This window comes from Schistocerca piceifrons, chromosome 4, assembly GCF_021461385.2.
Source record: "Schistocerca piceifrons isolate TAMUIC-IGC-003096 chromosome 4, iqSchPice1.1, whole genome shotgun sequence".
NCBI classification, from domain to species: domain Eukaryota; kingdom Metazoa; phylum Arthropoda; class Insecta; order Orthoptera; family Acrididae; genus Schistocerca; species Schistocerca piceifrons.
The window spans coordinates 381381258-381408930 of record NC_060141.1 but is presented as its reverse complement, the minus strand read 5'-3'; the positions used below and the strand labels follow the sequence as shown (position 1 = coordinate 381408930).

Below are 27673 nucleotides of genomic sequence, written 5' to 3'. Positions count from 1 at the left end.
ATATAAGAAAGTGTGTTCTGTAGCAAAAGTTCTGTCATTGCCAGTACAAGGGTGTACCGTATCCGGAGCTGTAGGCTCTCTAGTTCAAAAGGTGACGCTACAAATTCATGTACCAGTGAGATTTGCATCAGACACCGTACCATGTACTTTTCTAGTTGTTAAAAATCTGTCAGTACCTTGCCTCCTAGGAATGGAGTTTCTACGTAAGAATCGTGTCATCATAGATTTTTATGAAGGTACATGTACTCTCAGATGCAGTGATAAGAGTATAGTGATACGACTTATGACGACCAAAGTTAAGCTGTCCAGTCAAGAACATAAAGTAAAGCTCCGCAAGCTCACATCTCGACAGCAACATTTTAATTATTTAGACGAGTCAGGAGATGCGGACGAAGAATTTGACTTATTACCGACACATGAAGAATTACTGACGAAGGCTAATGAATCTGAAGGATTAGGTGACCGACAAAGAAAGGAACTATACAACCTGTTGACACAATTTATCAATGTGTTTTCTAAAAAACCGGGAATCATAGCCAACTATGTATTCGACATGAAGGTTAAGCCCCACAGCACCTACTGTAAAACCACCTATGCAGTTCCACAATCCCGCAAGGAAGCAGTACGACAGGAAATCCGCAAAATGTTAAACTGGAAAATAATTGAGCCCTCTGACTCTCCATATTCGAGCCCATTATTGTCTATATTTAAACAGGACGGAAGTGTTAGGCTTGTTCTAGACGCTAGGAACATCAACAAAATTATTGTTCCTGTGTGTACCCGACCGGAAGCATTGGAGGAGCAACTGCAAAGGTTTTATGGTATCAAATTTCTAACCTCCATCGACCTTCGAAGTAGCTATTGGCAGGTGAAGTTGTCGCCATCTTCCGCTAGAACGAGCGTATTCTTCTGAGGACACACTTCAAACCATCTGTCATCTTACGTAAAAATCGTAAGTGGCAACACCTATACGAAGGACCGTTTGTTATAGTCAGGAAGCCACATATTGGTTGTTACGTGTTGGCAGATCCAGTTAGTGGACGAATAAAAGGACTTTACCACCATGTAGACCTAAAGAAGTACCATGACAAACATTAAAAAAATATCATGTATTATGTTAAGCTGCAACTTGAAACAAGAGTGTGATCTGTTTAGAAAGTATGTGAGTCAACAGCATGTACATGTATTCTGCAGGTGACGTAATAATTTGAGTGAGGTGGACACAAAGTAATGATGGAGCTTGAAAGATATGAAGTGATTGAAGAAGGTACTCTACGTATATGGAAAATAAGATTTGCTTTAGTTTTAAGGTAGTTTTAAGTTTCTTGAGCAATAGAAGACTGCAGTCGTTGAATTGAGTAAGGGATGTGCCAAAGTGCCACCTGCTGCTTTAGTTTTAAGATACGGCAAATCTCCTTTTTTTTACCAAGTACTAAAGGTTTTCTTTAAATCCCTCATTCAGACCAGAATGTCCGTATATGTGAAGTATTAACCTAAGTTAAGCTTTCAAAGGATTGATATTTTAAGTCGCTAGAACCATGTACGATGCAAAACTGATACATTGTAATCTGTAGATTACACCGAGTATAAGCAGCAACATATAGTTAGTGTACAAAGAAATGAATAATGGTACTCGCAACTGGAGAGCAACTTTAATTTATTTATTACTATGAGTCAACCAGTTAAGAAATATGCATTTATAATGATAATTAGGTCCTGTATTGGAGAAACTTAGAGAGACTATTCCTATGTCACGAGTATTATACAGAAACCTTCGATGTTAAGATACCTAGTTGAGGACTGAGATAATCTGCTTATATTCTTCTGCTATGTCCGCATGCCGTGATTTTGAGATATATTTGAAGATGCTTTGGAAGCGGATTTGTGCGACATTTTAATACTGAAGTCAAGTTATGCCGCGTGGATGACACTAGAAACGGTGGAGCCGAAGAATGAATTTGCTCAACTGATTATTTCACCTATTATCTATCTTCGTATCTTTCATTTCCTTGCACTATCCTATTGTAGTTTTCTTCTTTAGTATCCTTACCTTCCTACCTTACCCGGTAGGGGAAGAAATTTGGAAGTTGGTTCAAGAGACTTGACGTGTGCATATTGTGTGTATTGACGATCGTGGCTCGTTGGTTAATGCGTATGTGCAGTTACTTATCGGAACGTGATGAAAATCTGATTTGCTGTGAGCAAAAGCATCCTAGGAAATATGATTAATTTTCCCGATTTCTGTTAGATGAAGTTTTGAACGTGAACTGTTCGGCACGCCAAAGAGGGTATATTTTACTGATTATTGATGTAAACGAGTAAATGAGCAAACTAAAAAGAAGGCTGTTATCAAACAATAAGAAAAGGAAAAGAATCAGATTTAAATTACATATAAAATCTAATGTGCTTCAGAAGCACCATTCAGAATAGCAAACACGTTTTTCGTTAGGTCTTGGACAGTAATAAAAAAAACTATGTATATTTTGTAAATGATCCTTTCATGATAAGTAATTTTAGCATTACCTGTACTACTCTGTAGTATAAAGACACCTAAATGGGCACGTATGGATTGATGCGTGTGACTCAGTGACAAAATGATGGATACGTGTGTAAAATCGTAATTTGACACATGTATGGAGGCGAAAAACTAGTTATCTCTTGTGTAAATCAAAGCTGTAATAAACTTATGGACACGAGTGATGTTCCGCGTGTGAAGTAGCATTACAAGTATTCTCACGTTGTAACGACGATACAGTGACTATCAGTCAAAGGATAGACAAGCTCACTGCAATAGATGACAGTAGTCATTTTCATCGATGACTGTTCTTCGTCGCTGGTGCAGTCAATTTACCGTCCGGGTTGACCATGTTACCTTGACGAGCTGCTCCAGTACCCATGATTCAACAAAATGCACAAGTTATAAAACGATTGGTAGCCACTGAACTATCTGCCACGTGCAGGACGCGGACAGCCAACGCTGTTAAACCGCCAGTTCGCTATCACGTGACTGTGAAGCACTGTGGCAACATTCAATGACTGCTCGCCGGCCCGTACTCAACAATAAGCATTCCTCTCCATATCGGGCGCGAGCGTGCTCTAGATTTGAGATGAAAATGGACATGAAAATAATAAAACGTTGATAAACTACGCACGATTTTACTACATTTACATTAAAAGGACGATAATGATGACTTTTCTCTAACTATGACAATTGGTACGGCAATATTGCTAAATACATTGCTTAAGAAAGACCTGTACGAGACGAAACGTGTTTTGCTAATATTTGCTAACGAAAGAATATAAAACCTGGACACAAAATATGAATAATATACAATGTATATGTACATAGTCTATGTAGTAATGTTTATTGTCTTAAATTCTTACTCTATATTCCCTTAGATTAAGATGCTAGTTAATGAGCAAGTCCTAATACAGATTTTTTTTCTGTATTTTCATGTGCTGAATCATGAATTGGAATGAGATTAAGACAGCCACCAAACTGACTCATTCGTCATTGAACCAGTCAGCAACTTTCCTGATTCTCGACATGACCCGATGGATCGTCGAGTCAAGAAATATCACTTCCCCCTTCACATAGTGAAATTCCCAGTGTTTTCCACCAGAATGTGAAAAGGTGATCCCCAGTTTTAGTGCAGTGAAAAGTGAAAGGTGATGAAAGAATTCCCCTGTGAAAATCATCCGTGTTCATGGGAAATACTCCCAACTACAAAGTGAAGAGTGATGTCGCTACGAGAAAGACTGATAAAAGTTTTATGTTCTGTTCACTATCGGCGGAAATGCACCAATACTGTAATAGAATTTTTTTCGTCTTGTCAATATTTATGTATATATGTATCTGTATGTGTATTTAATTTGTACTTGTATCTATGTTAGTATTTCAATGTTTCAATTGACTGAATGAGAGTAATTCTTGAGAACACGCAAAAAGGAACCTATGTTAAATCCTTGAACACTTATGATGGCATCATGTCACAACCAAGACTGTGAGTAGCTTTGACGACTTAGTGTGAAACGTATATAATTCAATGTGCATTATGTTATGTTTGTTTTGCTCCCTACAAGGAGAGATCCTTAAGTACTTCATTCACTAAGTACGTGAATCCAATAATATGGCGACTGCGCGTGAGTCGTAACGATCATTCAGACTCATTACTCCTCACGCGGGAAGCGATGTAATAGTATTGGTATTTCCGTCGTATGAAAGCTTTGAGTACCCTTGGAAAGGCATTCACCTATCTGTATATTAAATGATCAACTAATGAGATGAGACATATTCATTGAAAGACATTTGTTTTATATAATTTACATAACTGTAAAGATGCGCATCTAGTGCGGACGCTAATACATCGATTGCGCAGACAAAGAGACTTTTTAACAGAAGCTGAAATGACGTTCCGCTTCGATCTAAATAAAAGATGACAGTAACAAACTTTTGTAGGTCTTCAGATTTTAATATACTTCTGCTTGTAATGTGAAAACGTAAAAGAAGGTCGACTTTAAGCTAGAAAAGTGAGCAGTCTTGCCAGCGTGCAGACAACATTATTAATTAATAAAATTCAAGTAATTTATGTTCGAAACTGTAAATCGGCAAGTTATTGTTATGAAGGTGTTGGACAGTGCATGAATTGTCTTTAACGAAGGAGAAAAGTAATGACTGTAATTTGTGACAAAAACGTAAACCACGGAGACAGCACAGGGCAGGCTGAAATCTGATCGCACCATACAGTAAGAAAAGTACTTATGTAAGTTATATTGTTTATAAATAAGCCCTAATTTGCTAGTGAGAATTGTTTGAATATATTTAGTGTTTACCAGATTTCTTATCCTGTTCTTTTCCCATATAGTTTTTTAACCTCAATGCCATATTATTTTTATAAATGTCAAACAGCCTTTACTACAGCAGAGAATACTGCGGCATCCTGGTCGTGTACAGAAGGCCGCCCCTTGTCTTCTATACAACTCATAGATGCCCCATTTATTAATGATTTCATTTGCAAATGCATTTTTTTTACTGTTCATTGTTAAAGGTCCCTTAGGTAATTATAAAATTCATACTGATTACGTAAAGAAATCCGCGTTGTTCTTTTCCAAGTAATAGAAGTCTTTGCGTAATCAAAAACTAGCCTCCTTCTGACAACGATCAGGAGCCGACCAGAAGACGGACGTCTTCGACCGATTTCGTGTCTCCGGTGGCAAAGCTGTGCCAAACTGGGAATACGGCATTCTAGTACGAAACACAGATTTAAATTGAAAGAATTGAAATATATTTAACCTACATTTTTTTATCATACTAGAGTCTCACTATAAGAGAAGAGAGTACTCATTTCCACTTTTTGGAAAGGTAGCGCTATGAAAGATAGAACAGGTTCCACTGCCTTCAAATCTGGAAATCGGATATCAAGCTCTGTCTCTAGCCCTGGCAGGTTGGTCGTATTCTTCTTTGCAGTTTCTTGATTCAGTGGTGTTTGTTGATTCAACAATTCTGACCGTCTTTGAGGCAACTGTTCCACATTTAATTTCTGTAACTGTGTCACTCAAAGGTCAAGTTTCTGCATGAAACACTTCAAAGAAGACTTGAGAGTCATGACGATTTGGTTTTTGCCCTTGATGTTCTTTGTTTAACTCATTTAGTTTAACTGTCACATCAGTTACAAATATCAGTTGCAGCAACGAGCTCAAATTGAAAGAATTGAAGTATATTTAACCTAATTCTTTTTTATCATAATAGAGTCTCACTATAAGAGAAACCAATGTGCACTCCGTGTGCATACCGGGGGGAGTCATTCCAGATGTGGAAAGGGTCCTCCCGGATGCCATGAAGGGTACAGGGTGCACCCATCTGCAGGTGGTCGCTCATGTCGGCACCAATGATGTGTGTCGCTATGGATCGGAGAAAATCCTCTCTGGCTTCCGGCGGCTATCTGATTTGGTGAAGACTGCCAGTATCGCTAGCGGGATGAAAGCAGAGCTCACCATCTGCAGCATCGTCGACAGGACTGACTGCGGACCTTTGGCACAGAGCCGAGTGGAGGGTCTGAATCAGAGGATGAGACGGTTCTGCGACCGTGTGGGCTGCAGATTCCTCGACTTGCGCCGTAGGGTAGTGGGGTTTCGGGTTCCGCTGGATAGGTCAGGAGTCCACTACACGCAACAAGCGGCTACACGGGTAGCAGGGGTTGTGTGGCGTGGGCTGGGCGGTTTTTTAGGTTGGGCAAGTACAGAAAGGGCAACAGCCTCAACGGGTGCGAGGCAAAGTCAGGACATGCGGGGACCAAGCAGCAATCGGCATTGTAATTCTAAACTGTCGAAGCTGCGTTGGTAAGGTACCGGAACTTCAAGCGCTGATAGAAAGAAAGCATCGAAGCTGAAATCGTTATAGGTACAGAAAGCTGGCTGAAGCCAGAGATAAATTCTGCTGAAATTTTAACAAAGGTACAGACGGTGTTTAGAAAGGATAGATTGCATGCAACCGGTGGTGGAGTGTTCGTCGCTGTTAATAGTAGTTCATCCTGTAGTGAAGTAGAAATAGATAGTTCCTGTGGATTATTATGGGTGGAGGTTACACTCAACAACCTAGCTAGGTTAATAATTGGCTCCTTTTACCGACCTCCCGACTCAGCAGCATTAGTGGCAGAACAACTGAGAGAAAATTTGGAATACGTTTCACATAAATTTTCTCAGCATGTTATAGTCTTAGGTGGAGATTTCAATTTACCAGATATAGACTGGGACAGATGTTTAGGACGGGTGGTAGGGAGAGAGCATCGAGTGACATTATACTGAGTCCACTATCCGAAAATTACCTCGAGCAATTGAACAGAGAACCGACTCGTGGAGATAACATCCTTGGACCTACTGATAACAAACAGACCCGAACTTTTCGACTCTGTATGTGCAGAGCAGGGAATCAGTGATCATAAGGGCGTTGCAGCATCCCTGAATATGGAAGTTAATAGGAATATAAAAAAAGGGAGGAAGGTTTATCTGTTTAGCAAGAGTAATAAAAGGCAGATTTCAGACTGCCTAACAGATCAAAACGAAAATTTCTGTTCCGACACTGACAATGTTGAGTGTTTATGGAAAAAGTTCAAGGCAATCGTAAAATGCGTTTTAGACAGGTACGTGCCGAGTAAAACTGTGAGGGATGGGAAAAACCCACCGTGGTACAACATAAAGTTAGGAAACTACTGCGAAAGCAAAGAGAGCTTCACTCCAAGTTTAAACGCAGCCAAAACCTCTCAGACAAACAGAAGCTAAACGATGTCAAAGTTAGCGTAAGGAGGGCTATGTGTCAAGCGTTCAGTGAATTCGAAAGTAAAATTCTATGTACCGACTTGACAGAAAATCCTCGGAAGTTCTGGTCTTACGTTAAATCAGTAAGTGGCTCGAAACAGCATATCCAGACACTCCGAGATGATGATGGCATTGAAACAGAGGATGACACGCGTAAAGCTGAAATACTAAACACCTTTTTACAAAGCTGTTTCACAGAGGAAGACCGCACTGCAGTTCCTTCTCTAAATCCTCGCACAAACGAAAAAATGGGTGACATCGAAATAAGTGTCCAAGGAATAGAAAAGCAAATGGAATCACTCAACAGAGGATAGTCCACTGGACCTGACGGGATACCAATTCGATTCTACACAGAGTACGCGAAAGAACTTGCCCCCCTTCTAACAGCCGTGTACCGCAAGTCTCTAGAGGAACGGAAGGTTCCAAATGATTGGAAAAGAGCACGGGTAGTCCCAGTCTTCAAGAAGGGTCGTCGAGCAGATGCGCAAAACTATAGACCTATATCTCTGACGTCGATCTGTTGTAGAATTTTAGAACACGTGTTTTGCTCGAGTATCATGTCGTTTTTGGAAACCCAGAATCTACTATGTAGGAATCATCATGGATTCCGGAAACAGCGATCGTGTGAGACCAAACTCGCTTTATTTGCTCACGAGACCCAGAAAATATTAGATACAGGCTCCCAGATAGATGCTATTTTTCTTGACTTCCGGAAAGCGTTCGATACAGTTCCGCACTGTCGCCTGATAAACAAAGTAAGAGCCTACGGAATATCAGACCAGCTGTGTGGCTGGATTGAAGAGTTTTTAGCAAACAGAACACAGCATGTTGTTATCAATGGAGAGACGTCTACAGACGTAAAAGTAACCTCTGGTGTGCCACAGGGGAGTGTTATGGGACCATTGCTTTTCACAATATATATAAATGACCTAGTAGATAGTGTCGGAAGTTCCATGCGGCTTTTCGCGGATGATGCTGTAGTATAGAGAGAAGTTGCAGCATTAGAAAATTGTAGCGAAATGCAGGAAGATCTGCAGCGGATAGGCACTTGGTGCAGGGAGTGGCAACTGACCCTTAACATAGACAAATGTAATGTATTGCGAATACATAGAAAGAAGGATCCTTTATTGTATGATTATATGATAGCGGAACAAACACTGTTAGCAGTTACTTCTGTAAAATATCTGGGAGTATGCGTGCGGAACGATTTGAAGTGGAATGATCATATAAAATTAATTGTTGGTAAGGCGGGTACCAGGTTGAGATTCATTGGGAGAGTCCTTAGAAAATGTAGTCCATCAACAAAGGAGGTGGCTTACAAAACACTCGTTCGACCTATACTTGAGTATTGCTCATCAGTGTGGGATCCGTACCAGATCGGGTTGACGGAGGAAATAGAGAAGATCCAAAGAAGAGCGGCGCGTTTCTTCACAGGGTTATTTGGTAACCGTGATAGCGTTACGGAGATGTTTAACAAACTCAAGTGGCAGACTCTGCAAGAGAGGCGCTCTGCATCGCGGTGTAGCTTGCTCGACAGGTTTCGAGAGGGTGCGTCTCTGGATGAGGTATCGAATATATTGCTTCCCCCTACTTATACCTCCCGAGGAGATCACGAATGTAAAATCAGAGAGATTAGAGCGCGCACGGAGGCTTTCAGACAGTCGTTCTTCCCGCGAACCATACGCGACTGGAACAGGAAAGGGAGGTAATGACAGTGGCACGTGAAGTGCCCTCCGCCACACACCGTTGGGTGGCTTGCGGAGTATAAATGTAGATGTAGATGTAGAATAATATAGTTGTCACTAATCTTCCCGTTTTTCGGACAAAAAAGATTTTTAGAATTCTCTAAAACTGTTCAGAACCTACCTCTAATCAGCCATCTAACGCCGGTGTGCAACAGTGGGTCTCCATACTGGTGTTCAAATCTTCTAATAGCAATCTAAACTTTCTTCTGTGTAGTGACTGTAATCTAACTGAATTTGCTATTTTTGTGACATACGTGTACTTCTATGGGCAATTTTTGAAATATGCCCACGAAGCACTTGCTGATGCAAGTTGCAATGATACTAAAAGAAAGGCGGGAAAGTTTCGTCGTCCACATACACGGTAACAAATTCTCTGTATTTGCCTACCATGCAAGGTGCTCCATCAGTAGGAATAGACGTAAGTGTCTGAATTGGCAAATCCTACTCAGAAATGAAGGATGTGACTGCGGAGTAAAATTCTTCTCCTCGTATAGTGCCTGAAGGTCAAAACTGCAAGTCTTCTTTTACGTTGAAATACGAAAATATCCACTTACAAAAAATCGTAACATGAAGTGAATCGACTCCACTTACTGATTCGTCTAATTGTGATAAGGAACATAAGCAGAACTGAAAATCTGTTATCAGTTGATCTTTATATTTTCCGCCATTATTTCCACATCTCTTGTTATTTAGGTCTTGAGAGAGGCATGTCTCTGACGGCTAATATTAGTTCTGATTTGTTTTTAAAATGTGGAAAATAGGGCTCGGTACCTGTCAGAAAGCACTGTTTAATAACTGTGCCAACGTCAAATGGTTTTGCATGTTTCAGCATTACTTCTGATGCATGACATGAGGAAGTTTCTTCCTCCCCATCTAACTACCAACAGCTGCTTGCGATTCGAAGTCCTTATGAACTCTAGTAAAGTGGCGTTCAGTATATCCCGTTTCAGGTATGGCTAAAGTAGCAATACATATGAGACATACACTATTCAGCCAAAACATTACGACCTCCTGCTTAATAGCCTGTTTGTCCGTCTTTGGAACTAAATACGTCAGTGATCCAACAGGTTGTTGGTTTGTTTGTAGAGGTATGTGGCGTTAGATGTCTACGCACAGGTAATGTAATTCGCGTAAATAGAGAGCAGCTTGTTTGAGTACGCGATGATGGCTCCCAATAGCGACACAGATGTGTTCCATAGGATTTACTTCAGTCAAATATGGTCACCGAGACATCAACGTGAGTTCACTACATAGCTAATCAAAGCGCTGTATCACTGTTCTGTCTCCGAGACTCGGACAATTATACTGCTGAAATGTGGCATCGCCGTCGGGGAAGACATCAGGCATGAAGGGATACTGCTGGTTTGCAGCTGTTAGTGTGTCTTCGATTAGTACCACAGGTCCCATGCAAGTGCAGAAGAACGTATGGCATTGCTGGCCGGGAAGGGCCGTCCGGGAAAGTTCGGCAGCCAGGTGCAAGTCTTATTTCAGGCGACGCCACAATGGGCGACTTGCGCTTTGGTGATGATGAGATTGTGGTGAGGACAACACAATATCCAGTCCACGGGCGGAGAAAATCTCCAACCCGAGTCGGAATCGAACCCGGACGCGCTGCATGGTAGGAATGCACGTTCCATACAGCCAAGCAGGCGAAAAATCAGCGAATATTAAGTATTGACAGCCTGAATAGTTAATAAAATACTGATGACGTCCGGGAAACGAGCGACACTCAGTCAGATAACTATAGCTTTGTTCAAGCAACAGCTTTAAATTGTCACGTTTATGCCAAGAACAACAGGCAAGAGGATTACCCAAACTCGGGTCTTTGGCCACTAATTCGAAGGAGTTCAGTCAGTAACTCAGACTGTTCATGGACATCACGAAACCGTACGAGGATTTTCTGCAACTACGTTTTAGTGATTACACAAATCCCTTGATGTATATTCGGGTACATCTGTTTCATTTAAAATAAAGTGCGCCTTCGTATCGTTTCCTGATTTTATTATCACTTCTTTTAATCTGGAGAGGATTGACATTGCTGAATGTTGCCTTATTTTCATGCGTTTCCATCATAAATTTTGTTTTGGTGATTATTAACTGAAACATTTTCTTTTCAGTCAGACATGTATCATATTTTTTGTTGGAACTGATATTGCATACAGTTTCACTTCATTGTGCATCTAATTTACATCTTAAATCTGCGCATTTTTTATATTGGCTATATTATGGCTTGGCAAAACCTTACGAATTATTGCCACAACATTCTTTCCTCATGTGTTGTGTATTTTACGTCAAGTAAACACTTCATTAACATTTTCATCCACAATACTTTGATACTTCTACAAGACCACAGCAATAAACGAACACTCAAATCATAAGACTTACTTTGCTGTACTTACTGATCACTTGTGAGTGGGAATAGCAAAATAAATCTTTTCTGACTCCCGGTAGAAATGCTGATAGTTTATCAGGGCTGTTTATTAATTTCACCTTTATATAGTACAGAATCGTATGCTTCTCTTCCTGTCAAGTGTCTGGTCTCACGTATGTGTACCAAGCGGGTGTTGTATCAATATTAGATGCGTGCTAGCGTATGATTTCGCAATAATTTGCCTCAGATTTTGTGTTTTGTAGTCTACATCTAATATCGTAAACAAGCGTGGATAAAAAAAAGTGCCATTTCATGTCTGTAGATCCATAGAAAGTGACTATCCTTTCTCAATGTCTTATCATAAAAATAAGCCAGAAACGATGCATAATGATGAAGTGTTGATGTGACAGCACCTGGAAGTTACATTCTTTCTGGCACACAACTTAGCATACATATATCTTTAAATATGGCAATTTAGCTTCTTAACAAGCTGTTATCTGAAACAGCGTATGACATCACATGAAAACTTCTGAATGACACAAAACAAGCATTCTAGCTGTTCATGGTCCCAAACAAAGTCTGCTCACTGTAGCCAATGCTCAGTCGGAAAAGTATACAAGCCACAAAACTGTCAGAGACTGCTTTCCGAACGAGATATTAGACTGAAAGCGGCTCTGAAGATTCTGCACGCATAACTGAGAATATTGGTATTCAAGTCTGAGATTATCAAATTTAGGTTTCCCGTGGTTTTCCTAAATCAGTTCATGTAATTGCTGGTGTGGTTTCTGGAAAGAGGCTGCGAAAAATATCTTTCCTAGTCTCCGTCCATCAAGCACTTATTTCGCCTCAGAGAGAAGACTGATAACACGTGTGATTCAGGAAACTCTTTTCGGCATTTTATTTCCAGAAAAAATTTGAGAGTCACACTTACCAAACTTCAAAGTAGAGAGGAGCTTTGCAGTCATATTGCACGAATGGAACGACTGCGTAAGAAAAAGAGATTCTGGAGTCAGTTTTCTGTCGCGAAGTTCCTTGCATCCGTTGACTTGTCACGTATCTCCTAATATGCTACAAATAATCTTCATTCACAGAAATAACAATTTCAAATATCTTTATTCATTAATCACTAGCTTAACCAACAAATTGTGTATTACATCTAGATAAAATATACATCAATTACATCATTCTGCACGTATCACTATTGTTTCACAAACAGTAAGCATAATTTACATTGTGGTTACTGCTAACCACTTAATGATACATGCACATAGTACAGTAGTAAGTGGGACAATGTGTGAGTGGAAGTATTAATGAAAGGAAAGGGCGAAGTAAAAGATTTTAAAACAATTCTCTACTTTGATCCGTGGTCATGGCAGTGGATTCTGTTGAGGGGGTCTGATACAGACCTTCGCAGACTCAACAACATTCGCAAATAATAATAATTATCGTAATAACAGTAAATACAATACTAACCATAAGAATATAAAATATTTCACATAGAAAAAATTACATGGAAAATCGCGACGGGGAGAAGCGCTAAAAATAAATACTGAGAACAATATTAAAACAGGACACAGTAACATCAAGTGGATTAACCGTATGTAGCCTACCAATTAGGGCAGAAAAAATTGAAAATTGTGAGTGAACGCTACTCTTAGAGTATCTCAGTGTCAACTAAGTACATGTACAACTAAATTACTTTCTTCAGAAAAAGCGATCGGGGTTCCTCTCCACATGCGACTGTGGGCGGCCACCCGACGCAAGAAATGGCGTGTCCAGAGCATTTGAGAGCCCACGCCGAGCCCCACAGGGCTGTGTCAGGCTCCAATACAAACTAGGCACGCCCTCTACCGTTCGAAAGCAGCGAGTAGTTTTGGCACACACAAAAAAGCTACCGTAGATTAAAAAGAAAAAACCATGCATATATCTCATGTTTTATATATATATATATATATATATATATATATATATATATATCTTCCTAGTGTGATAGAGACTTTCTTCTTAAAAGACAACATTTAAAGAGAACAATTAGTTTCAAAAAACACTCAGAATCAATAAAAAGTATACTGGGCGACGAGCGCTCACAGTTCTGTTTTGTGCTATTTCTGTTTAGTGTATTGGCAGATCCCAGAGAATAACCTGCCTTCGGCCCATATGTGAGACCCTGGGTACAATTATTTGTGAACGCCACTATTTACTTCATTCTAGCAGACAACAGGAGCCGCACACTGGATACAAAAAGGCGACGCCATCCCTGCCGACAACAACGGTGATCCATAATACAGTATCGGTTGCAAGAGCTGTAAACGTACATGAAATTGTACAGTACATAGTCTGTTTGAATCGCAGCCGACTTTACCATTTGCATTCAGAGGACCGCTTGGAGTAACACTGTGATTTAGATATAGAAATTAATCTAAAGTGTATTTGGTAAACAAACCGTGACACAGTTGTCCACTAGTGCTGAAAATTTTCATCCACACTGTTTAGTAACCGCCACTCTGATGCAGTACGATGATGAACATAACGATGGTGAAGCAATTACTGCAGATGACGAACGTCTTCAGTTAATCGCGGGCAGGTGTATTTGATTCATAAACCATGTGGAAAAACAAATTTCTTGTGAGTTAGAGAGTCTGAAACGTTGAATTTTCACTACCTTCGGTGTGGCCTAATTTTGAGTGAAAGCAGGCATGTAGGAAAGTAGATTAACAGTGGGTGCAATGATGTTTATGTGTAATGAAGTACCTAAGACAAAGACGTGTGGAAGAAATACTGAGTGAGCTTATCAGTAGTTTTCTGTACCAGTGTGAGACCATTCGGAAAGCAAAAAGAGTTACATACGGTGCTGACAGAAGACTAATGAGTAATAAATTGAGGGAATGACTATAACAGAACAAAACTGATTTTGTTCAGCAACATTAAAAACTTGTGGAAGAAATATTATTACATAATTTTTTACTAAAAATAGGACTTTGAAACCGAAATTAATGCGTTAGGTAGAAAACAGTTCCGTTTGCCACTGCTTCAGCAAAGAAAGGTATTTTCTTTTTTTAAATTAGTCATTTTTAGGATACATCTCTGAAGTGTTATCCTAGTGGTTTTCTGACAGTAAAATGTTGCAGAGGTACATGTAAGAAATATTGTGATGAAAAATGTTGTTAAATTATGTAATTTATAATAATGTTTCACGGAAAAAGCTAACGTCCAATCCCCTAACGAAATGAAAATTGCTAGAAACCCCTTGGGGCATCCAGCTTGTTATCTGCAGTACGCAAGTTCAAGTAAAACTGATAGCGGTACGTCGGCAATGAACTTTGTATCAAGATATGATGATACTCCGGAAAACGTTTACAACCTCAAAGAAGTATGTGTAGTTTGTACATACGAACGATGACTTTTGAGCGAAATGTTTGGTTACTTTCGAGGACACAAAATGTTACAGCGGCCGACCCTCCATTTGCCCTAATACTATACTTACGATGAGAGGGAAAGGTCTACAGGGTGCCTAGTAGGTTGTTAGCTGCCTGAGAGTAGCAACGCTGAATTCGTTGTCGACACTTCCTCGACGTCACAGTGAGGCTGTCATTCTTGGCTGCAGTCGGCTTTTGTATGGGAGGCGTTCCTCAGCGGAGTCCAGAGGTTCCCGCCTCGATGCAGAGAGACGCGTGACGTCACAGGTGGACCGGGCGTCGCTTTAGAGGCGGCCGGCGCGCCTGGTCCTGCGGGGGCGGCGCCGCTTCTTGAGCGCCGCTGCGGCTGGGTCGGGGGCGGACCCGCCGTCGGCCGATCTGCGGTCCCGGCGTCGACGCCCGCCGCGGCCGGCCGCCTCCGCCGCGAGCTATGCGCACGTCGGGCAGCACTCGCCTTCGTGGTGCACCGGGGCTGCGCACGTCGTCGGGGCGCACTTGATAGTGGTGCACGTTATCTGGTGCTCCTGCGGACACACGAGCAGAACAACTGGTTGGGCAACTCACCGCAACTTCTCAGTCAAATAGCTCCCCAATTGACCTCACAAGGGCTGAGTGCACACCGCTTGCCAACAGCGCTTGGCAGACCCGGACGGTGACCCATCAAAGTGCTATCCAAGCCCGACAGCTTTAAACTTCGGGGGTCTAGCGTGCACCGGCCTTATCTCTGCGGCAAGGCCGTGGGCTCTTATTAGCACTGAGTGAAATTTTTGAAGTAAGACTGCAAATAGCAATCTGTAGAAATTGTAATATAGATATGTGATGACATACTAGAGGGACTGGGAGCCCATGTAAGGTTCACACTGAAATCTGAGTTGGAATAATTCTGAGCTCGGTTCGTTTTGAAGCTAATATGTCTTGTTAGTGTTACGAGGTTGTTACCATCGCAATGAAATGTGAGATAACGTATACGTTTGGAAATAAGTGCTACAGAGTCCGCATGGTATTGCTTTCGAATATATGGCTCTAAGCACAATGGGACTTAACATCTGAGGTCATCAGTCCATTAGACTTAGAACTAATTAAATCTAACAACCTAAGGACATCACACACATCCATGCCCGAGGCAGGATTCGAACCTGCGACCTTAGCAGCAGCGCTGTTCCGGACTGGAGCCCCTAGAACCGCTCGGCTACAGCTGCCGGCACTTCGAATATATGTCGAGTTGAAGTAGCATGAAGTTTAATGTCTACGTGTAACGGCTTGTTGCCCATAAACTGTTCGTGCTCCAGAACTTAATCGTATAATGTTCTGTATGAAGGTTTTGTTACGAGTTTCGGTAATATACTACCCAACATAATATTAATGTTTTAATAAATGTCACTCTGTACTAATTTCCCGAGTGAAATTTGAGTAGTTGAAGTTCCAAGGCACAATGTAAAGCTTTGTAATAACTACACAACATGTGACAGGTACGACGGACTCCTACACCAGAATGAGAGTCGAACAGAGGATGTGCGCGAGACAGTTCGCGTGAATCCAGAGATACACTGTGTCATGAAAAATATCCTGACACCACTGTGTGATGTATAATCGACCATTAGATGTCTGGAGGGGCGTATTACCAGTACAGAAAAAGCAGAGAGTATTGTGTCATCAGTAAAGAAGCAGGAAATGCATGGCTGTTTAGTCAGGAGAGCTTAGTGTCTTCGAACGTAGAATAGTCATTGGGTATCACCTCATTAACAAATCCATCACGGACATTTCAAGCCTCTACACGTGCAGAAGACGACTGTTGATGATGGGTATTTGTAAAAGCCGCATGGAATCAGCGGAAGGAATCACTCGCGAGTTCTAAAGCGCTGCCAACAGTCGAGGTAGCACAGTGTCTGCGTGAGGAGTTAAAAAGCCTGGACGGTCCCAGGTTCGAATCCTGCCTCGGGCATGGCTGTGTGTGATGTCCTTAGGTTAGTTAGTTTTAAGTAGTTCTAAGTTCTAGGGGACTGATGACCACAGATGTTAAGTCCCATAGTGCTCAGAGCCATTTGAACCATTTTGAAAAAGCCTGGAGTACAGTCGGCAAGTAGCTCTTCATCAGCCACAGATTTCTGTGTGTGTTAACCCGTCGTGTATACGGGACAGTGACCGGTCAGATATTTACCAAAGAAACATCGCCAAAGAGCGATTCAGAAGTTATTATTTTATTTTCACTACCAGGTTCTGCACCTCATCAATGTCATCTTCAGGCCCCTATGCACTCGCTATATAAAGAATCGGATACATCGATGCATGCATATCCGGACCCAGCAAGACCTGGAGTCCTTGAACTTTTTGTGCAGTGGTACATGGAAGACTTGACAACAACTCAGTCAATACCTGTATGCTCACAAGAGCTGTCACCAAGTCTTCGAAGTACAGACTCGGCAAGAAATTCACGGAATCGAGGTATTCATGATTCCGGTTGTGCATGCATCGACGTCTCCCATTCTCTACCCAGAGATTGCATAGGGGCTTTAAGATGGCTTTAATGAAGTGTCGAAACTGGCCGTGTAAATAAAATAACAATTTCTGAAATCTTATGGCTGTTTGGTGGTTTTTCTTTTGTAAACAAATTTCTGTAGTCAGTGCTAAGCGATGCTTCACTGGACACGAATGATTCACGCTATACCTGGTAACAATCCAATGGTGGTGCCAACAGTAAAGTTTGGAGAAAGGTGGTGTCCCGGCAAGGATACGTATTTCGTGGAAAACGCTAAATGCGAAAGGATATGAACACATATTACAGTACTGTGTCTGCAACAGTAGAGGAACAGTTCGGAGACGGTACTGTATCAGCACGACAATGCACGCTGTCATAAACAGCATCAGTTGAGGCAATGGTTTGGGGACATTAAAAATCCTGAAGTGGGCTGACCTGCCCAGTGCCTCGACAATATAACACCTTTGGGTTAAAGTTAGAGCGTCGATTTCGCACCATCCCCAGTGTCCAACATCACTAACAGGTGTGGATTTGGCTGTTAAGGAAATATGAGCTGCAATTCCTCCGAAGACTTTCAGATACCTCACTGAAAGTGTATCCAGTAGAACGCAAGCCGTTACAAAGGAAAGGATTGACACAGCCCTTTTAAATATCCACTAATAGCTGCCTCAATACATTTTAGTACATAATGTATTAATTATTAACATTTTAAATTTTGGGTGAGCATGATTTTTAATAACTATACTAAATGTAACGAGTATAGTGAACTGCTATACGAGTGAGAAAGCAGAGCAGATAGTGTGTGCAAGAGAGTTCGTGTTAATGCAGAGATAGTAGCGGGTCGGTGTCATGTCGGAATGAAAATATTGTGGAAAAGTGCTGCCGAGGATTCACATTGCGAGCACTGTATGGCCGTAATAGTGCCATGAACATCGTGCCCAGAAAGTATCAGAGTGATTCAAACAGCATGAGATGTTATAGGTATGTTTGCAACGTGAAACAGATAAACTGCGTTTGTTGCAGGTCTGTATTGTATACGCAGCTGTGACGTGGGTTTAAAAAAATTAGGTATTTCATTGTTTTGACATATCGAAACCTCTGAAAATGTTCATCTCTAAGCTTACTCACGGGAGCGTCGAGAGAAAAGAGTGAAGGGGCGAGAGGGAAAGGCCTGACGAATAAACTTTTTCCTCTCACCATACGCCCCCACAGTTTCCCTCACAATTGTAGCAACATTTATAGAAGTAACATCGTTTATGCATCTGTCCAAAAAACAGAGTGGAAAAGCCGCATAGTTCCTGTGGAATGGAAATAGCATTCCTTCCAACAACTGCGACAAAGATGAAATCATTGAATGCCTGCGAAATTTTTTTATTCCACGGCCAATTCCGGCTTTTCAAGCCATTGTCAGTGCGTAACATTCTGTGTGTGTACAAAGAGAAAAAACAAAAACACACAGAACAAGAGTACCATACTGTAATTATTATAAATTGAAGGAAAGATAGTTATACATAAAAAGAAGTCAGACGTATAAAAGTAGAAGTGTATTCACACTATGAGTTTCTCTTCGTTTTGGTTTACAAATTTAACTGTTCTTGACGGTTTGGCATGCGATGGAAAATGTGCAAACATGTAATCTTGAACAACGTATAAAAGTCCTGGCGATCTAACAATTTCACAGACGTATTTATGTATATACAGCGTGATTATGCTGCCCCTATTGACGGCTTTTATGTAACCTGCAACACCTTCAAATTCTACACACGAAATGTTCACATTTTCTCAGTCACTATGCGAAACTATCAGTCCTAAAAAATTTAAGAAGACCTTTTTGTAGTAAATTTAGTGTAGTTGTATTCGAAACAACATTTTAAATTTTGGGTGAGCAATATTTTTAATAACTATGCTACATGTAACGAGTATAGTGAACTACTATACGAGTGGGAAAGCAGAGCAGATGGTGTGTGCAAGAGAGTTCGTGTTAATGCAGAGATAGTAGCGGGTCGGTGTCATGTCGGAATGACAATATTGTGGAAAAGTGCTGCCGATGATTCACATTGCGAGCACTGTATGGGCGTAATAGTGCCATGAACACCGTGCCCAGAAGGTATCAGAGTGATTCAAACAGCATAAGATGTCATAGGCTATGTTTGCCGATGGCTTTTATGTAACCTGCAACGCCTTCAAAATCTACACACGAAATGTTCACATTTTCTCAGTCACTATGTGAAACTATCAGCCCTGAAAAAATTAACAGGACCTTTTTGTAGCAAATTCATTGCAGTTGTATTCGAAAGTACCAAAGGCAAAAATAAAATTATTAAATGACATAGTGTGACAACGTGGAAAATTCTAAAATTTAAAATTTTCTTTTGTGTGTAAAGCGTGTAGATCATCCTATTTCTCATTGTGGGAACTACAAATGGAATTACTACTTTGGTTTTAATTAGCAGTCAGCAAAAGTTATAAGGATACCTTCTGGTTTCTTGTTCAGTATGTTTGTTGATAACTGTACATGAACACAAAATTTCTATTTCTTCTACAGTATTACAGACGTCCCTTTCTTGGCATGAAGAAGAATGCGGTGCTTATCGTTAATATTCGAGGACGTGTGTCTGTTGTTTATAAGATGCATACGAATTTACTTGGGTTACTTTCGCTACATTTCGAAGCTTTTCCAATCGAGTTCGAATATTCCTTCAGGCTTATCCAATTTATATCACGTCACAATCGCCACTTTCAATATTAAACACATTTTCTGATGAAAAGTGTGTGTACACCCGTAAGGTCATGGTCTTATATTTTTCCGAATTTTACAAGACTCCATATAATATGCTGTTCTCTCATAAGTATCCAGACACTCCTACGTAATGAGGAATTGACTACTAGCTTTAACGAGAGGCGTACCAGCCAGTATAAAAGGAGGGGATGGGAATGGGGCTGGGGTGTATCGTGTTGCAAGTACTAAGGTAGTTACAACAGAACACGTTAATCAGGAGTGCTTAGTGACTCCGAACGCCGACTAGTCACTGGCTGTCACCTGAGCAACAGATCGACCTGGGACATTTCCCCCCTTCCTAGCTCCCCAAGTCTGTCATGTGACTGAAATCAGAAATGTGAAAGAACAACCAAAGCTACACCAGGATCAAGGAGGCATAATATATTGACGGGCAGGAATTGTCTAGCATTGAGGAGGGTGATTGCAAAAACGTCACATGAAATCATCAGAAGGAATCACTGTGTTCAGTGTGATACCAGCAGTTCAGCTAGCACAATGAATGTGTGTGTGGAGTTTAAAAGAGAGGGGTATAATGGACGAGCAGCCCCACAAGAGCCATACATTTCCTACGTAATGCTAAGTGACGCTTGAGGTGGTGTTAAGAGCGACACAACTGGACAATGAATGACTGGGAACGAGTGATTTTGTGATTTCCCTAAATCACTCCAGGCAAATGCCGGGATGGTTCCTCTGAAAGGGCACGGCCGACTTCCTTCCCAATCCTTCCCTAATCCGATGAGACCGATGACCACGCTGTCTGGTCTCCTTCCCCAAACCAACCAACCAACCAACGAGTGATGTTGGCTGATGAATTACGCTATATCCCTGCAGTAATTTGGTGAATGCCCAGAGAATGCTACTTGCCATTACGTGTGCCATCAGTGAAACACAGAGGAGGTGGTGTTACGATATGGAGTTGTTTCTCGTGGTTATGGTGCGGTACCCTTATTGAACTTTAGAAAACTTGAAATAAAGAAGAATTTTAATACATTTTACGGCATTGTGGACGTCGCGTAGTGGAAGGACACTTCAGAGGTGATGAACTTGTCGGCACGATACGCAGGCTGTCACAAAGTACCAACTGTGAAGCAATGGTTTCTGAACAGACTGGCCTGCCCAGTACCCCTAAAGGGCCTCTGGAACACCCTTCGGCTGAGTTATAAAGCTGATTTTGCGTCCAACATCATTACGTTCTCTGGCTTAGTTTCTTGAGGTAGAATGTGCTGGCATTCTGGAGTCTAATATTTTGGTTACGTGCCTTTGAACAGCCGAGAATTAACTGAAAACAGAACGCATTTTAACAATCAGTTATTTTTATATCAACTTTAATATTTACTGGTTCCAGTCGTGGACAATCATCACAGGATATAAGTGTTGAACAGTCACAAAGGAGGTCACTAGATTCATGAAAATAAAGTTGGCAAAAATTTTCAGGTGCAGTGACGCTCTTGATAGATTTAACGCAAGATTCATTTGTGAAAATCCTCTCTCACATTCACTGGTAGATACTGGTATGCAGTTAATTCTGTTTATCAGAGACAGCAGGAGAAGCTGGACACTTCCTTTCTCTTCTAGGAACCCTATGATTACTTTCCTTTCAGGTAAAGCTGAGCCTTTAACATAATTTGATTATGTCTTTCTCACCAAAAATTACTGCAGGATTGTTGGGCTAATAAGAAGGATGCAGTAACAGTGCATGAAGAAATATCATCCTCATCACTTGAAAATCTGTTTTCATTCTCTTGCATAAACTTTCAAGAAATGATATTGGGTCGATTAGATTGGGCATAACAGCATAATTTTTGCATTTCATTTGTGAATAGATTTGTAATCGTTTCTTTCCTTTTCGAGCTTCATTAGAAATACATCTCTTTTTATGTTCCTCTTCAAACATTCTGAACTCTGTTTTATTTTTTGATAGCAGTATCAAGAGTTTTGCAGTTTTGAACTAAGCTCAGACAACTCCTGTAGCGTATCGCACACCAACTTCAGATCCAAAATTAAGTAAGTACTGGCGATTTTCTTTAGAAAACCTTCATACATTTTCCTGCCAGTGTTGTCTCTGGTCATATCATCTTCAGCACTAGTAAAAATGTGAAACTAATGTCTCACAATTTCTCCAAACTGCTGAAACACTTCCAAAGCTAGAGATAACCTATCGAGTACCCAAGACTGGGTCACTTTTAAGAATTTGGGTGCTTCTACATTTTTTTTTTCAGTTCTCTTGCACCTTTGGGTGACAGTTTGTAGAGAGTGTATAGCTTATCCAGGAAAGATTTAAAATGATTAATTTCTAAGGGAAGATCTTTTCTTATAAGTTCGCTAACAGATAGCTCTAGCCCATTGCTGGCTCAGTTCCAACTTAAAATTTGTATGAAAGCTTGTTTAAACAATATAGTCAAGGTTCCACGTATCACGTAGCGTTGCTCAAATACGACTAATCAATGAAGAGAATTGGCTCACTGTAGAACTTTCGGCAAGTATCAAGGGAATTTTGCTGTGTGACTCAATTATATTTTGATAACTCTGCCTTTCATTTACGCAGCAGTATGCTTTAATTTGTTGACACATACAAACCTGAAATGAAGGGTGGGTCCAAGGTCCACTCTGTTCAATTTCTGAACACCAATTTCAGACCGAAAATCATTTAACCGTTTATTTGCACGCAGTTTTGAAAACATTTGCTGTTACTAAGTTTTCATTCTCCTGTGATTTAACACAGACAGCTTCTAAAGGTTTTTCACTTGCTGCAGATAATATTTTCAAAGTATCGTTTATGGACGAAGTTTCTTTGTGTTTAAACATTTTCTTTCAAACGGATACCATTTGGTCTGGTTTGCTTTCTCCAAAGCATGGCACTGAAATAGTTGACCACTGCTGCGAATTTTTTTCATTTCGTGTTTACTTCCTTCTGGCTCCAGTATCACAGCTTTCTTACAACTTTTGCATCCCAGTGTCGTGTTTTCTATCTGTCAACCACTCTTTCCACATACGGAAATCATCTTTCTGTGCCATTGTCTATCAATAAGGAGACCTCAATCGACACTATTTACAGAAGTACGAACGTGAATAGAAGATTTTCAGCACATGCGATGGCATTTCCACTCTTTTCCTTACTTTCATCACCTTTGCCATTTTCATCATCGTCCCCGATGAACTTAACCTTTTTATTCGCTGTGAATGAGAAGTATTGTGTAATGTTGTCATTCATTTCGACTCTGAAACTCTAACAGAATTTCACACTTCGCCTTACCCGCTTCAACACTGAATACGGACGTGAACAAGCGACATTACATCACTTCTCTAAATTAATTTTAAAATTTGACCACATGAGACAATTATTTACAACAGTGACTCTCGACATTCGTATGTGGAAAGCTTTCAACAATATTGCACAGGTAGTCACGTTTCGAAGTACCAGCATACCAATTATAAATGTGCCCTATTTAGGAGAAATCTGATATCATTACCCGCTTTTGCTGACAGAGTCATTGATACACGATTTGTCTGCCTGTCAATACAGAAAAAATGTGGCTTTCTTTATCTCATCTGAGGTTTCAAAAGTTAAAGGGTACGGATCCTCGAGAGTACTGTCAGAAACCCAGCAGTGGTAAAGTTGGTCGCTTCCTTGGTCGACGTATATCTCGCTTTTTCTTTTCGTGTTATAGTCACGGTTTTGTGTATTCTTTCACATTTCATTCTATTCAAAGGTTGATTTCATCACTTCCAGTAATCACTTGTTTCTTCGTTAATTGGATGTAGATTCAGCTCATTTTAAATATCTTCACACTTCATTAAATCTCTTATTGTGAAGCTCTTTACCCTCCTCACGATTCCCATCACCACTGCCGGTTGTATTTTACTGTTATGTTTCTTTCTACTTTGATCGCGTTCGCTTCCAAAGACGGTAATGGTGCTGCAATAATTGAATAAAACTAATTTTTTGTATATTTTTGGATTATATAGTTAGTGTTCTGTTTATTGTGCATATATCGCAAAAAATTTGTGGAGCGTTTTTTTTATATCCCTGTCAAAATCATGGCTCGTGTCGCATCCAGATATTTATAATGTGACTCTTGTTCAATTAATTAATTGTTAATTATTATTTTTGACTTTATTAAGTGTTTAAATTCAAGGGCCACAATTTCCGTCTTATGCAATAAAATTTTTAGACTGTAGTCTATCAATACGACATTTCGATGAAGTGCTTGCTAACTGAAGGTCGTCTTCACCTTCATTTATCATTATTTTATTATTTATGAATAGCAATGTACTTTCATTAGTATAGGTATCTAATTAGTACTTTAAAATGTATTTTTCTTAATATAAAGATTAAACCGAAGAACACGTAACATATCGCTAAAGCAAAATAAAGCCTTAACCTCTCGTATTGTTAGCAAATTCATTCAGTGAACGTTGTCCAGAAAAATCAGATTTTGGAGAGCATTCTTTTGTGCTGAGGGCGATTGCCTCACGGTGAAGTAGTCGCGCAAAGTGGAGATTGTGTTGGCTGTTCTGAGGTGAGACGCGGAACGTACCTTGCAGACGCAGTCCGTGCAGTCGTCACGCTTCCAGACCTCGTTGTTCTTGCGCCAGCGGCCGTCGTTGTCGACGCACTTGGAGGTGCCGGCGCGCTTGCCGCCCCCACCGCCCCCGCCGCCGCCTCCGCCACCGCCCGCAGCCTGACAGTGGTGCTCCAGCTTGCGCAGTTTGCGCCGCAGCTGCTTGATGGTGCGCTGGAACTCCTCCAGCGCGCTCTCGATGCCCTCCAGGCGCTCTTCGCCCACCTCCTCAGCATCCACCTGCAGAGAGGACCATTAGGTTCGTACTTCACAGGTCCCGATTTTCCAATTCACAACTGTAGCCATAATGATCGAATCGACATTTTTTCGCTTGTCGAACTAAATATTTTCAAACGTTGAGTAGATCTATTTTTCGTTATGTTTCATTTAAGGAGTATCTCAAAGGTGTCGATTATCTATAATATATGCCTCTAGCTGCATCTCAATCAACTTACCAAATCATAACGTACCCCGCAAACACTCCTCAGTAATCAAGTGCTTTGTTCATGACTTCCATTCACTCCTCCTGCACAGGCTTACCCAGAGATCACGGTGAAAGAAGTCGAGTAAGAACTAGATTGCAGTACTGACTCCCAAATGCTAAAAGCGCTCCAAATCCACAGCCACCTGTGTCCCACATTCATCATTAGCCTATTCTTCAAAGATCTGTTCATAATAGATCACCATATCACCGAAAACAGAGTCGAATCTTCCCAAACCAAGCCCAAATCTACCGTTGCTAAAAATGTCTCATCTGCAACAAATCCACCGATATATCCCAAAGTCCATCACAGGTACCAACGTCGTCCTAACCTTCAGTCTCCTCTCTCCAGTGCCAGGAACCAATTTCATCCCAACCGACTCCTAAAAATTACAAACCTAAATCTCCCTCCAACAAAACCAGAAACTGTCCTTAGTCCACCAATCAACACACCACTTTACCCCAACAACTCCCTACGTCCGGTTTCTACAAGTGATAACATCTTCTTCAATTTTTCTGTCCTTTAAAATATCGAACCATCTGAGTGCACCCATACTCTCCAGTAAGTTGCCGTGGCCGCGCTCTGGGTTCGATCCAAATGCCGCTGCCACTTATTCCTAAAACTACTTTCTCTTCCAAGTTTCTCGACTAGACACTCTCGCCTAATACCTTCCCACTCAATTTTGTGCAGTACATCCAAATCCATTGCAGTCAAACAGCTGTCCACATTACAACTAGATCCGTCCCACCTACCTCGTGCTAGTCATGAAGTATAACTCTACATAAGCCTCTTCTTTAGTAACAATTTATCACCAAGCAGCTCCTCATTCAGTCACAACTCTACGCAAATAGCATCGCCAAGTATTTAATAATATCATGTTTATCAACTGTGAAAGTGCTCAATGCGACTTTTATGTTTAAAGATATGTAGTTGGAAGTACAGCTACATGGTTGCTGCCAATCCACCCCTACGTGCAGGAATGAAATTATAATAAAGAGAAAGAAATCAAAAAGTCGAACTCCAAATCCAGCGTGTACCAAATTAAGAACGAACCGCACACACTTTCAGCCCCACTGAATTTTACTTTAACACTTACACGCGTCCTATCCAAGTATATTTGTCTGATACTAAAACTCGACTGTAAATTAACAGGCAAAACACATCTATGAACCACAAAGTTTACAACCAATTAGAATTACTAATTAACTCAAAATACCTATGACATTCGCGCGACGTATTCTACACTACGAAGATTTGATTCGACCTATCATCTCTAACGCCAGTTTCGCCTTAATGTTCATTCTAATCAATTTCTATTACTCCATCATCATTCTGGAACGCCACGCACTCAATCCCGCTTTCCTAACCTTTTTAGACTCCGTTCCAAAAACTTTTACGCGAACACCATATTCCCCTTCCTCGTAGCACAAACTGAACACCTACGTTTATTGAGTAGCTCATGTGTACACTCAAACAGAACTCACTCAGAGAATTACATTACACTCTATTATTATACAGATGCCTTCAGTGTCATCGATCAAAGCACAGATATATTCGCATAATAAACCCGTCTCTTAGTCTGTTCCGTTGACTAGTTGTGTACAGAAGTTAGACTGACTTGTAGTCTGGTATTCTACAATTCCCTTTCTTCTTTCTTTTGAAATATCATTCAATAACGACTTGCTAAGAACTGGAAATCAGTAATGATACTGGCTGTGCGACCTAAGCCTGAAAAATGCTCTAAAAGAATTTTAATATTTCCTCCTAATTTCCTGCACAAGTGCTATGCTGTGGCTATACCTACAAGTCCCCTCTATCCAGCAACTACAGAAGTGCTTCAATAGTCCATCAATACTAGGTCATGAAATCAGCCTCGACGTCTGTCTTACCAGACTTCCCGCCACCCTTCCCTGTGCTTACTAGTATCCAACCGGTTGAGATGGGTAAGGAGTTAGTATTCTGGACTCGCAACGGGCAGAGGTAAAGATAAAATCTCCTTCCCATCATGCTTTTCATAGTTGGGTTGTTGCGAATGTCAGAAAAGGACAGGGTACTTTCCTTAGTCATCTATGTCCCATCCGCGGTCTTGCTCTGTCTCTAATTACCTCATCGCCAACGGAGTATTAAAATCTAAACCTCCTTTTTCCCACACTAGGTTACAGATTTGTTAAAATACTCATAAATTAAAACAAAAGGTTTAATGTACAGATTTTGCAGTTCTTGATGCTAACTGTATAGGGTGATTTTTGTGTGTGCCAGCTCATAGATGTACATAAGCAGTGGGGATTTTAGTAAATTTGGAAGAAGACAGTTGGAGCTGGTTTGGGTTTCCTTAGAGAACGATGCTGAACTGATGTGAGGAATTGTTTGGGCTAGGAAAGTTAACGGAAAAAAAGGGATTGAGAGGATCCGCGAGAAGACCACCAGTGACATGGAGAGTAAAAGGAGGCTCTGCTAGGCTGGCCGCGGTAGCAGAGCGGTTCTAGGCGCTTCAGTCCGGAGCCACGCGGCTGCTGCGGTCGCAGGTT

The 27673-nt window shown here is 40.9% G+C and overlaps 1 protein-coding gene across 1 annotated transcript in view; it reads right to left on the bottom strand.

Moving 5' to 3' along the window:
* Positions 1–12524: 12524 nt before the first annotated feature.
* LOC124794669 (peroxidasin) overlaps positions 12525–27673 on the bottom strand; it is a 197827-nt gene continuing 182678 nt past the window's right edge. The window contains exons 21-22 of the mRNA XM_047258204.1: positions 24640–24903; positions 12525–15370 (exon numbers count right to left, since the gene is read on the bottom strand). Coding sequence (XP_047114160.1) covers positions 15275–15370; positions 24640–24903 — 360 coding nt within the window. The 3' untranslated portion in view covers positions 12525–15274. The remainder of the gene's footprint in view (positions 15371–24639; positions 24904–27673) is intronic.